Source organism: Gossypium arboreum, chromosome 9 (genome assembly GCF_025698485.1).
Source record: "Gossypium arboreum isolate Shixiya-1 chromosome 9, ASM2569848v2, whole genome shotgun sequence".
In the NCBI taxonomy this organism is placed as follows: domain Eukaryota; kingdom Viridiplantae; phylum Streptophyta; class Magnoliopsida; order Malvales; family Malvaceae; genus Gossypium; species Gossypium arboreum.
This window is the reverse complement of record NC_069078.1, coordinates 76,497,479-76,511,864: the sequence shown is the minus strand read 5'-3', so window position 1 is coordinate 76,511,864 and position 14,386 is coordinate 76,497,479. Positions and strand designations below refer to the sequence as shown.

The 14,386-nt window shown below is 32.8% G+C and overlaps 1 protein-coding gene across 2 annotated transcripts; it reads right to left on the bottom strand.

The window, feature by feature from the left end:
- Window positions 1-5,529: 5,529 nt before the first annotated feature.
- On the bottom strand, window positions 5,530-12,075 carry LOC108454143 (rhomboid-like protein 15). 2 transcript variants are annotated; one of them, XM_017752484.2, is made up of 13 exons: window positions 11,720-12,075; window positions 11,000-11,165; window positions 8,880-9,183; window positions 8,476-8,508; window positions 8,297-8,388; window positions 8,114-8,187; window positions 7,705-7,799; window positions 7,557-7,626; window positions 7,062-7,234; window positions 6,556-6,613; window positions 6,396-6,446; window positions 5,829-5,903; window positions 5,530-5,745 (listed from the first exon to the last, which is right to left on the bottom strand). In XM_017752484.2, exons 1-13 carry the CDS (start codon window positions 11,738-11,740, stop codon window positions 5,740-5,742), a joined length of 1,218 nt encoding a protein of 405 aa, XP_017607973.1. In that variant the 5' UTR covers window positions 11,741-12,075; the 3' UTR covers window positions 5,530-5,739. The 2 variants fall into 2 exon arrangements, with proteins under 2 accessions (XP_017607973.1, XP_017607972.1); XM_017752483.2 differs by having other exon boundaries at window positions 6,396-6,455; window positions 11,720-12,071.
- Window positions 12,076-14,386: the final 2,311 nt, after the last annotated feature.

The window sequence follows — 14,386 nt, the reverse complement described above, 5'->3', positions numbered from 1 at the left end:
AAGATCCAGGGAGTTTTACTATTCCTTGTTTAATTGGTAGTTTAAGTGTTAATAATGCTTTGGCTGATTTAGGGGCTAGTATTAATGTCATGCCCTACAAAATGTTTAAGCAACTAGGTCTTGGGAAACCCAAACAAACTAGGATGAGCATTCAATTAGCAGATAGAATAATTAGATTTCCTAGGGGTATTGTTGAAGATGTACTCGTCAAAATTGATAAATTTATTTTCACAATTGATTTTGTTGTTCTAGACATGGATGAGAATAGTGACGTACCGTTGATTTTAGGACGGCCTTTTTTAGCAACTGCTAAAACTATCATAGATGTTGGTACAAGTGAGTTCATACTTCGTATAGGTGATGACACGATTAAACTACAAGCTCGTGATTTTGTTAGGATATCTAGTGATCGAGATGATATTATGAGTTCTGTTAATGTTAATAACATTGTGGCTCAACATTCTTTGTAGGAAACACCTCAGAAAAATGTGATAGAGCAGCAGTCCAGTTTACATGACAAAAACAGAACAAATCATGAAGAAAATAGATTACAAATCGATGAACTAGATGAATGGCGGACACACGTGAAGGAGAATCCTAGAATACACAATGAACCAAAGTGACTCTATGACGAGCTTAAGGATGAGACGAACCAATTTAAGATTAGCGATCAGGTATTGTTGGATAAAACGGACTCTCGAATCGCCACTTCAGAGCTTAATGCAAACGGAGCAACTCCTTCTACGGTACTAAATATTTTCCCATACGGTACAGTCGAGGTAAATCATTCTAAATTTGGCACTTTTAAGATAAATATTACTCGGCTAAAACCTTATGTTGATAATAGAATTGACAGTGAGAAAGAGGAGTTTCGACTCTGTGAACCACCGTAATCGTGCAAATACGAGGTAAGTCGAGCTTAGACTTTAAATAAGTGCTTCTCGGGAATCAACCCGAGTGTTAACACTGCTAATTTTCTTAACATTATTTCATGATTTTTTTAAAAAAAATAATTAAATTTCAAAATCTAAAAAAAAAATGTATTTTTGACCCACACGACCTGGCCACACGGGCGTATGAGCTCTCACATAGGCGTGGAAGAAGTAAAGAAAAACACACACGGCTTGGCGACATGCCGTGTGACCCACACGGGCATGTCCTAGGCCGTGTGAAACCTAGAGCTAATTTTTTTTCAAAGTCAGTGAGTTACACGGCCTGGCGACATGGCCTTGTGACCCACACGGCCTGGCCACATGGGCATGTAGGATCTCACATGGGCGTAGGAGAAGTAAAGGAAAACACACATGGTCTAGCACATGGCCGTGTAACCCATACGGGCATGTCCATGGCCATGTGAAAACTAGGTTAATCACCCCAATTTTATTTTATTTTATTTTATTTTATTTTTATTAATTATTATATTATTTATTTTTATTTTACTAATTAATTAATTAATTAATTCTCATACTTATAGTTTTAATTTTTTATATTTTAATTTTTATATATTTTAATTATTTTTAATTTTATTTTGCTATTTCTATTTTTTTCATATTTTTTTACTATTATCATTACAATTACCTTTAAGTTTATTGATATCATTGATTTTTTTATCTTCCTTTTAATTACTTTTTAGTTGTTTTATTTTATTTTATTTTATTTTCTTCAACTTATTTTCATTATCTTTTGAAATTGTTTCTAATCGAGTTATAACCCTTAATCTCCTTTATTATTTGTGTTTATTTCTTGTTAGTTTGCTCGGAATCATGAGTTACATTTAGATTTGACTGCAATTCGGCTTTTCACTTTTCTAAAGATTTCATCCAATATTCAGGGCAGTTTCAATTTTCTCCCTCTCTTATGATATTTTGTTTATACTGTGATTATTTATGTTTGTACATTGAGGACAATGTACATGTGTGGGGAAGTTATCTATAGAATTATTAGAAAATCTTTGAATTATGTCTTGTGTTTAAGTAATTTTCTCACATTACTATTAGAATGAATTTTTATTGATTTATGATTATCCTTGATGTGTTTTAGATTAAATTCATAGGTAACTGTGCATTGATTGTTTAAACTTTAAGACACTAGAGAATCAAACATGATAAATCTATTTTCAGAATTAAAAATTTTAGGCTATTTCCCTAAATTGAAGTATTACCTTGAAGTTTGAGATTTGCAAGATTAACATTAAAAACTATAATTTTTGTAAGATTTTAAGCCTTTAGAGCATACACTTTTCTTGCTCACTCTATTATTGGTTACGAGTGTGTCAATATTGATTGGTTATTCTAGAACTTGCTTTGATTATACATGTCAACACCACACCTTTGATTTGATATACTGAGATGATAAAGGCACCTAGGTTTTAACCCACTTATCCCATAAGCCTACCTTCATAATTAACCCTTAGTGAACCATTTTTCAGCCTAACCAACCGTTTCTTGATTTACCCATTAATATTAACCCATAACTCATTTTTGATTCATTGAGAATTGTTTCCCATTTTATTGACTCCTTTTTTATCGATATTTAATTTGGTTAGTTGCTTAACTATGTTCTTTTATTTCAGTTGTTAAATTTTCTCTTATTATCCATTGTTCTAAAAAAAATGAATAAAAAGGTGAAAAAAAAATAGTGAAAAAAAAATACATTTATGTTGATTATTACTAGTTCTATGTTTTTGAGCTTAAGTAGTTAATTTCATATTCTGAGAAGAAGCTCGTGTTATTCTTTAATAATTTCGATTGATGTAATTATTCAGTATTAGTTTATTTTTCTAGTTAGGTGATTTATCAATTCGATCTCGATTGTAACCATCTTTTTCAGCCTTTATCCACACCCTTAACCCAAGGCCCGTTACAACCCTTTAAAGACCTTTTGATTTGTGTATCATATCATTTTATAGTGGTAGAGATTTGATTTTCATGCAAACCTATGGTAATGACTTTTCATAATTGACCTTTGAGTGCTTAATTTTTGAACCTTAAACATTTTGAGTGATTTGAGCGAATCTTTAGTGGGGATGTAAAATCTTGTTGATTTTGAATTAAAGGTAAATTACTTAGATAAGGGGAGAAACCTATGTTTTCATGTCTTAAAAAATGTGTGACTTGGATTATTTGAATCTTTAGGGCTCTTTTAGTTGAATTATCAATGTGTAATTATTTGTGAATAATGAAAAAACATTATTGATGAGAATTACAAGCTGAGAAAGATTAATTTTAATTGTAAGTTGAGGATTTTACTTGAGGACAAGCAAATGCTTAAGTGTGGGGACATTTGATAAGCCATAAAAGTAACATATTTTTTATTCCATTCTTGATAAGTTTTTGTATGATTTATTATATGAATTAGTGAATTTAATGCTCCTAATCTTTTAAATTCATGTTTCTATACTTAGGTGAGCACAGGGGAGCGAAAGGAGCAAAAAACGAACCAAAATTAGGCAAAAAGAGTTGTTTCCAGGAGCCACACGGCCTAGGCATTTCCACAAGGGTTGGCCACATGCCCATGTGCCAGTCCGTGTCGATTTCGCACCCTACTTTCTTGTTACGCGAAAAAACCCAATTTTTAGGGTTTCTGAGCATTCTAAAGTCTATAAATAAAAGGGAGGACGCAGAGTAGAACGCTGAAATTACTCAAAGAACGCTGACAGACTAAACTTAGAAGCAGGATCTCCTTCAAGACTGAAGATCTCCATTCAATTTCTTTAGAAGTTTTTGGGTTTCTTTATGTTTTGTTGTTTTCCTATTTTTGAGATGTTTTCCTTTCCAATTATGAACCAAATTCCCTAAATACCTAGGGAAGATGAAACCTATGATATATCTTATTATTTGATTTTTCTGAATTACATGATAAATATTTGTTCTTAATCTCAATTATGTTTACTTACCTTCATGTTTAATGTTTTTAGGATATTAATTCATGATTGATGTGCTTATTCAGTGGAGCAAAAGTTCCTGTTTAAGAGTAGATCTGGCATAATTGAGTGGAGTTGCATGCAATCCTAAGAATAAGACGACATAAATCTATCGGATTAGATTCAAATCTAATAGAGGAATCCATAGATCTAGTTAATGCGAAAATAGGGATTTTAATTAGAAAGAGATTTCAATTAATCAATCTAGAGTCAATTATTTTTACTCTCGAAAGGGATATTAATATAATTTAGGGATTTTTACGGATCAAGTCAAATGAATAAATCGTTTAATTCAGATTTAGAATAAAAAGTGAAGTCTAGGTGGATTCTTTCCTGGATATTATCTCTCTCATAAGTTTTCTTTGATTATTTTCCCAATTTGCTCTATGTCGCTTAATAATTAGTTTAGTTTAATTTTTGATTAAAAACAACCCTTCAATTTATAAGTTAGATAATAAAAAGATAGTAATTACTAGTATTTTTAGTCCTTATGGATACAATATTCCCAACTCACCGTAGCTATATTACCATTCGATAGATGCACTTGCCTTTGTCATATTTTAGTTAATTTGTGAAGTCATCAAGTTGTTGCACAAAAGAAGTAGAGCCGGTAGTTGTAATACATCATGTTGATGGTTGAATTTGGGTTGATAAGAGAGGATGCAGTTTGACAGATTGGGTGGGAGAAGATTGATTTGTTTTGTAGGAGGATTAGAGAGATTGAGAGACTACAATAGTCTTGTCCATGCCTACGAGAGAAAAGAAAAAAAAATGTTTGACTTTAGGCTCGTGATACCAGGAAATAGGAAGCTTATGGATTTTGAGTTGTGTTGTGATTTCGTGTTTCTTGAATATTTTTTGCATTCCAAGTGTACTTTCTCGAGATTTCTCTTCTCTATTTTTTGAAGTTTGTTTGGCTTTTTTGTCTTTCGATAAGTTTTACTTTGTTCCCTATTACCGTTTGGATCGTCTTTGTTTGTCTTTTCCTTTGTTTTCTGCTTGCAAATCTATAAGGGGAAGGGGGAAACAGAGGGGATGATATCCCTGCTGTGAGCGACTGCGCCTCCTTCACCACTAAAGTGGAAGAAATGCGACAGGTTCTCTATTCGAGAGGGCTCGAGGATCCCCATTAGCAATATAAGGTTTCCATCAGAAGAGATGAATATCAACTAAGTGACGTGTCGAGCGATGGGAAGGATATATTTTTGCCACTTGCGTTTTCACCTCCTCCTTCACCCGTGGTTTGTGAAAGTTCTCCATTCATTTGGCGTGGCATCAGGTCAAGTATCTCGAGGATCTGGATTTCAACTGGTGGCATTCTTCTCAGAATTAGGGGAGAGGAATCATGCCTTAACAACACTTTTTCAATCAACCAATCACACTTAATCAATTTAGCAGATCCCAAATTTGCAAATCTTATCAACACTTGCAGACTCTCAACATCTAGAATCCGTCTCCGTGTCAACAGATCATGACCTCTTTTATATTCTTTTTAAACAAAGAAAAATATGTGGTTGGTTACGCTATAGTGCCTAAAACGTATCAATTTTGAGAACAACACAAGAGTATCGTAGTAAATCAAGGAAAATTGAGAAGACAGGCTATGATTTCAGCAAGGTCATGTATTGCAGAGAGCTTCAAACAGAAGTTTAGTACAATTAGTCCAATTCATAATGTTTCTTTGCTCTTTGTTGGCTCCTGTGGATATGACCACTAATTACAATATGGACACAAGGTGCAAGAACTAAGCCGCTTGAAATCAAGCTCAAGTGGATATTTGTTGTTTAAAAATCGTAAGACCTTACATTTTTTGCAGATCAGCCCTGTAACAAAATCACGATAATTCTCAAAAAATAAGAACAATAAATACCGATGACTTAAAGAATTACAGCTGTCAAGGGCATACCTGCTGACTCATAAGAATTTCTACAGCCACGTTAAGATCTCCATCGGCAGCCGCTATTGCAACTTCCACTTGTGTCTGAAACAAACCCAATACAATTTTTTTTTTGTCACTCTCCATGTTGAAACAGAAGTTTGTGCACAGGTATGACAGTGCGTTTTGTGAGTGTGCCAATGTGAATTAACTTATGTTACACTGCCTCTTTATTTTTATTGGAGCACCCATGTCTAACACATACCCAATGCATATTCAGACATAGATATGAAGATATGATTTAAATATATTCCAAATACATGGAAAACTTGGAAAATTTTGAACATAATCCTCTCAGATTAATACCAATATCCAACATTCACAATCAAGTATAAGTAACATAGCATGCAATCACCAGCTTAATTTTTTTTATATGCAAGTGTCATAGCATATGTAACTATCACATGATTACTGAATCACAAAACTATGTTCCTCAAAGAAGGAACCTATAAGACATATATGTCAGATATAACAAACATCTTATAGACTTATACTACAGTTGTAAAACATGCAAAATGAAAGGGGTATAACAGTTACCCTTTCAAAACCCATTGATAAGAGTTTCTGGATTTGTTCCTCAGAAGCTACCTGCGGCATCTAGAAGTTATGAAAACCAATCAATCAATCAATGACCTAATTAACCTTAAAAAAATTTCTACACAGAAATAAATACAATTCTTAAATAATAGAAAGTAACCTGAGGAAGTGGATAACCTCCTGCACCAACTGCAAGTGCATCACTCACTTGTAACTGCCTGAAAGATGAACAAGAAAAATGTAACGTCTTTTCAATCATATAGAAAAGTAATAGTAAATGAAAAACTAGATTAAATTCAACTACAGTGGCCTAAAGTTTGAAATACAGAGCCCTAAGCAAAAACACAGTTTGCTGATTTCATAACATCTATTAAATACAAACCAAAGGGAGTTGGAAAAAGTTCACTTGTGATACACTTGTGGTGCAATGGGGGTTTGGGGACAATTAAGAGACCCGAAAAGATCCTAAAAGTTACGATTAAACCATATAAAATTCCAGGAAGAGATGCTAAGATTTCTAAACCAGAGCATGACATAAGCCAGATTGATATGGGCTAACTTCCAAACTAAAGAGCAAAAGGAAAAGAAAAGGCCTTATGACTAAGACAATTAGAGAACAGTAATTGAAATGAAAACAAAATGAGTGAGAAAAACATTTCCTGATACCTTTCATTTGAAAGCCTCTCCCCAGCACCAGCTGCTGCAATATCTGATGGACTAGTGGGTCTACTATTATCCAAAAGCCTAGCTTGTAAGTTAGAATCTGAATTTACAGCAGTATTTTGAACAGAACCAAGAGTTCTGCCTCTCCCAGGAAATCTGGGATCATCTTGTGCCGGCTGCATGTATTGAGAATGATCACATTAATTTATCTTTGACGAGGCTTTTGGAACTACAGGCTCAAGGGTGCCAGTGCCACAGTTCAAGATAAAGCACAAAACTAATTTGAGAATATCATTGTTTCATTTTCGTCGTAGTTGCATTCCACGATGAAATGATTCACGAAACAACATGCTTAAAGACATTTATGCAAAAAGAAAAAAAAAGCAAGGGTTAAAACTTAGAAGCAGCCACCACATGAAAATATAATATAGAGCACAAAGTTCTTGGCCAAGAAAAAGAAAAACACAAACAATCATCCAAATATGATTGAATCAAAACCTGAGCTGTTGTCCCCCTCTGCGGCATCCACGAAGACAAGTTTCTCCAAATGTTTCCAGAAAATAGTGCACTGTTTAACAAAATTCACCAGATAACAATCCCAAAAGAAGGACGGAAAGCAGACTTGATCAAGGTAAGAAAAATATACCTGGAGGGTGAATTTTGAGCAGTATAAGTGGGGATGTAAGCTGAAGGGTTTCCACCACTGCATAAAATAAATTTAGGCCGCCTCACACAGCTTGCCTGAAGAGGTTTGCACAGCCATATATCATATTAATCATAAAATCACTTTTGAAAACTAAGAAAATATTCCAATTATCATGTTTAAGTAAATATCTAACTGGTGTTGCAGAAGATCATCTAACAAGGATAAACAACAATTGACATTTCACAGTTCCTTATCAGTAGTTCAACATTGAGTTGAAAAGTACATTGTTGATGTCAGATACAATTAGTGAGATCCTAACCAGATTAAAAGCTAATGCAGAGAAGCAACTGGAAAGGCACAGTAAAGAAAAATCTATTATTATTATCAGCCAGTTCATCAGAATACTTACAAGCCATGAGGAGGACTCAATGGCAGTGTAAAAGGATGGTCCAGGAATAAGGAAGTTGAATAAGCCAAAGGTATCTGAAAAAGTTGACAAACATTTTTTTTCAAGCTTCAACCAAATTTATCACACGATTTGCAGAAAGCACAATGATGGAAAGGTGAATTTTCAAAAATAAATAAAACATACATGCAAAGCCAGACAAAATGCCACAGAGGTGTCCAAGTAACGAGACATTTGTCATAAGCAGCTGGAATACCACCAATAAGATGAATGCATACCTGAAACAAATATTGCGTTATATTAGATAGCACAGAACATAAAAGGAAATAGGAGTAACCAAATACTACAGAGGCAACTGCATTTACCATTTAGCAGGAACATTGAAAAGACCAAACACACTGCAAGGAAAAGGATGTCATGAATCAGTCAAAGAACCACCAACCATTATATTGAACCAAACAAGCAAAACCTTAGCACCAAGATTCTGAAGATGCAAGAGACAAATATTTAATATTCATCTGTATCATGCACATAGTTCACGCATTGCATGTAAATGCAGCAAGGTTCTCAGTATGTAGGAACAAACTACTTATCATGCATCTGCCACTAGCACATACTTTGCATGTACACTAACATATCTTAATAGTAGGCAGAAAAATCGACATGATTTTCCAATAAAGGGTTAAAACAAATTTAAAAAATGAAAAAGAAGAATCAAAGAATAGCGAAAATAGTCAGGAACAATAGTTCCATGGTGTCTGAAACTAACCTCCTAGACTGAACTCCGCTCAGACTTGTCTCTATAACAATCATAGAAAATAAGATTCCAGAGAAGCCTATTGCACACTCATTCATGAGATGCTCAAAAGGATGGAAAGGATTATGGGCTACCACCAATGCAATGATGAGATGAAATATAGCATTGCTTGTTGCTAGCAAAATTATTGTGTATAACAATCGAATAGATCCCATGATTCTCTCCAGTTCAGAGCCCAAAGGAACCAAAGCCAACATGTTGAACAAAACATGTAACAGCGAACCATGAAAAATAATGGAAGTGTATATCCGGTAAACTGCAACAAGAATAAATTGAGAATTATAACATTTTTCAGAGGATAGGATAAGCATCAAATATAGCGGCAAAAAAGAAAAAAAGTAAATGAAATGTATTCTTTTCGTCAATAAATTGCTGACATGAATATATCAGCTTAGGAACCAAGTTAAATGTAAATACAACTAGAAAATGACCAAAATTAGCATTTGTTGCTATTATGGATATTAGGGGATTCCCAAATCCCATTATATCATATCTCATAGAATCAAGAATTAAATAGGATATTGTATTTATGATTTTAAGAGATATGATAAAGGAAAATCTGGTAATTCAAGATCAAGGACTTTGGACAACTCAAGTGTTTTCTAGGGATGGAAGTAGCACACTCAAAGAATGAAATCATTGTTTCTCAAAGAAAGTACGTACTTGATCTGTTAAAAGAAATAGGAATTCTCAGATGTAAATTGGCAACTACTCCAATGGATACGAGTCAAAATTTGAGGTCTAATGAAAATAATCCAATTGACAAAAGAATATATCAGCGGCTTGCTGGAAATTTGATATATGTGTCACACACAAGACCTGATATTGCTTTTTCAGTTAGTGCTGTGAGCCAATTCATGAATGATCCGCAAGAAAAACACATGGAAGCAGTCTATAGAATTCTAAGGTCCTTAAAGATGACTCATGGAAAAGGTCTCTACTCCAAGAGGAATACCAGCCGAGACATCGAAGTTTTTACTGATGCAGATTGGGCAGGCTCAGTAAAAGATTGACGGTCAACTTCTAGATATTGTACTTTTGCCTGGGGGAATCTTGTCACCTGGTGAAGCAAGAAACAAGCTATAGCATCCAGAAGTAGTGTCGAGGCAGAATTTAGATCAATGGCACATGGAATATGTGAAGGAATATGGCTTGAAAGGGTCCTAAAGGAATTAAAGGTTAAAATCAGCAATCCCATGAAGATGTTTTGTGACAATCAATCATCTATCAAGATTGCAAAGAATCCTGTACATCATGATAGGACCAAGCACATAGAGATCAATCATAATTTTATAAAGGAGAAAATAGAAAAAGTGAGGATCAAATTACTCTATATTCCTACATCAACTCAAGTGGCTGATATCTTAACAAAGGTGCTTCCAAGAAACACATTTGAGATTCTCAATTCCAAGCTCAGCTTATACAACATCTACAAGCCAGCTTGAGGGGGGTGTTGCATTATGGATATTAGGGGATTCCCAAATCCCATAATATCATATCTCATAAAATGAAGAATGAATTAAATAGGATACCGTGTTTATGGATATTAGGGGATTCCCTTCCTCTATGTACTATAATAAGGCTGCTTAGCAACAGCCTGTAGAAAATTCAGAAATAAAGAATTATATTCATTCTCTTGGCCTTTTTCTCTCTTTTTCTTTATAATGCCCATACATTCTGGAACGCAAGGCCTATACAGCCTAGACAAGACTGCTGAAAAGAATGCTAATTAACAGAGGTCCTCCAGGCGTGTTAAACACCAATTTCAGTGAAACTACGACAAACTTCGTCTAAATCATGGTCAGGGAATCAGCAAGCACGGCTTTCTAGTGGACTCATAAAATTTCTCAGAGATCAAGTAATACATTGCTCCCAGACATTTTCTATTGATTATAGAATTTTAAATTAGAATGATACTGCATCTCAAAGATGTTTCATATGCACCGCCACAAAAATGGAAGTAAATATTACATCAAAATTCTCAGCACAACAAAACAGGGAAGCTCATTAATGTAATACCCATCCTATATTTTTATCTATCACAACAAATGGATTACATTAAAAGAACATACCTTGAAAATGCGATACAATAGCCTCTGGCAAGAAGCATACTTCATAAAAGGAGTCATATCCAACCAAAATGCAAATGAGGTAAATAACCCCGCAAACAATAACCACGGCTGATGTAAGGAAGGGAATACTATCCCACCATTGGCCAGCTCTAGTTTGCAGTCCTGCCTGTGCACCAAACTCATAATCAAAATAAAATTCGCTCTTTTTTTACTAATCACATCAAACTCGTACAAGGAATCAAACTTACGCTCTCTATTGCTAATCAGAGAAACCAAACAAAATCAATATAGTTAAAAAAATCCAGCATTCTAAAGCAACCGCCTAATTTTGAACCCAATTAATTCACAACATATCGTTCTTCGGTTTTAATTCTTTTAAATGAATAAAACAAGCAACGAAAACAACACTAAGAAGCTAATTGTAAAGATCTGCTTAAACTAATTATCCACCGAATTAATATCACTTCAAACAATCACTAAAAGTTAAATCCCGTGTTCTGTTTCTCCAGCGAAAGAAAGAGCAAAACAAAACAGCAGCAACCTCAACCGAAATTAGTATATTTAACCGCAGTCAACTGAATTCAATGGAACTTCAAGAATTTCTCAGATTCATTAAGCTTTTCCAAGCTCTTTTCCGCTTCTTCCATTTCCTTAGAAACAAACAAACAAAACCCTAGAAAGAGAAACAGAAAAATGGAAGAAATGTGGATCTGAACTTACCTCTGAAACAATGTTAGGCATTGTTTTTTTCGTTTAGACGTAAAAAACAAGTTGAAATTTCTTCCTTTGTGAGACTGATGACTTCGTCTGAGAAATAAAGCCAAAAATAAGCTTCTTGAAACTACCAAAACTGGTAGCAAATAGGAAGGCTTTGGAGTTACGAGATCGAGTCTTGCCTCATTTTTTCTGAGATTCGGGTTTGGATTTTGGGTTGATCCGAATCCGTATTAGTAACTTTCAACCAACCGACTTAAGGGCGTGTTTGGATGTTTTTTGGTTATGTGTCCGCCTGCATCGTTTTCTTACTTTCACTTTCTTTCCAATCCGATACTCATCGTTTAGTCCATGATGTCCATCCATGTCCGGTCTAGTATTCTTAGGAAATTAAATTAATTAATTTTAATTATATAATTTATCTAACTCAATTCTGATTCCATTATGATTACTACAGAATTTATGAATAAACTTATTTAATTATCACAATAAAATTAAATTACAATAACAACATAAAATTTAGTTTTATTTTGGACTTAATTATTTAATTTATTCATCTAATTAAATAATAATTTTAAAAATTTTAATTTAAGTCATTTATTGCCTTTTGAGAAAATATATTTATTGTAAATAGTAATTTATGCAATCTATTTTACATTTGTTGTGCTTATTCATTCAAAGTTTTTATTATGCAATTCATTTAGAGTTATAATGGAGTAACAAATGGTGATTGGAAATATATAATTATAGTTAAAATAGTTTCTAATTAAATTCGACTCTTCATCTATTAATTATAAAGTCATTTAGGCTTAGTTTGGATGGGCGGTATGTTTACCTCTGGTGAGGTTAAAAACAGTGGTGGGGTGAGATTAGTTACTGTAGCGGTGAGATTGGATACTGTAGCGGTGAGTTTAGAAACAGCGGTGGAGTGTGTTTGAATTCAAACGCAGCTGTAGCGGTGAGGTGAAAATGAAAAATGACTGTTAAGGACATCATATTAGAATTAATATATAATAGAAGTTTTTAAATTATTTTACTTATATAAAATTATTAAAATATGTGAATTTATAAATTCATTTAATAAAATATTAAAATGTATCTTTTAATATTTTATTATAAATATTTTAATGAATTATATAATCAATTTAAATTATTTATTAGATAAAATGATAATAATTTTAATTTTTATAGTTAAATATTCTTTTATAACAATAATAAATATTATTTTCAAAATAGTAACATTATAGTTGAAGAGCTTTCAGATTATCATCAATGAATTTGGTTGTTTTCTTCCCAAATCTGAAAACAAATAAGATTGGGGAAGAACTTAGGCCAAAATTTAAAGGATAAAATGGTAAAATGATATAAATAGAAGTATGGGTATTTTCCCAGTTGCCTTTAACTGCTGCTCTTTGCTTCAATCCCGTTTCACTGTTGCAGTGAGATTGAATTTCTTTTTCACTGCACTGGACTGGTGAACCAAGCAGCAGACTAGTGAAGTTGAGTACCCCAACTATACTTCACTGGTGAAAAAAGCTCATCCAAAGGCAGCCTTAGTCATGGAGTTAATTCATACCATTACATAAATTACTTAAATTAAACTCTATTCCAATGGCATTGACATATGTGTTACCTTAGTAGAATATCTACGATCCCTTTAGGTTAAAGTCGTTCACCTAATCTGATATATTTTTGTCTCAAAGTAACCATTGTATCTTTCATAACAAAATTGATCATTACCTATACCACTAGTGATTAAATCATTTGTCCTAAATCAAATAACATGTTCCATTTCCATAATCATATAATGCCAGCAAGATGATACCATTTACTCTTTATCGAGCTATGATTTCCACTATCATGAGCGAAGTCGAGTGATGCATAAATCATATACCAAACATATCTACTTTCAATTCACTACTTTGAGAGTCCTTGTTTTCAATATATTAGAATACATAAATCATATACACACATGGTCATTTCACTTAAGTTTTATGTAAGTCATGTTACTAATGTCACAAATGAATTATTAATCCATAAACTGTCATATTTAATGTATTGTCAATCTAAACAATTACATTTATTTCAGATCAATCTAGCTTTAATAGCCATCTCGTTATCTTCCCAATTAGGCTTATAGACAATATAATAATCCTAAAATGAGACATTTGCTCAATTTAACCCTATATATTACAAACAATTTAAATTACATTATAATATAAATTGTGTTCTAACATTACAATCTAACTCGCTAATATTAGTTAAACTAAGCTAATGTTTTTAATACATTTCACTTCATATACAAAACTATTCACAACATGCATACAAAAGAACATTATTCATTCAATTCAAAAATTACAAAAATTAACTTCACTATTATCTCATAATATACATGATCATTTGTAGAGAAAAATGGAGTTCGAATTTTATTATCTTAATTTATTAAATTATATTTATTTTAATTTATAACTTAAATATTATATTGATAATTTTCCTCATATTTAGTTAATTTTATTATCACATAGTAATTAGTAATATACTAATAAATTATTATTTTAGTGCAACCTAACAGTATAATTAATAATAAGAGGCATTCTCATTAATTCAAAAAAATTTTAACTTGTATTTTTATATAGATTATAGATACAATTTGAATTAAAATTGATTTTTATA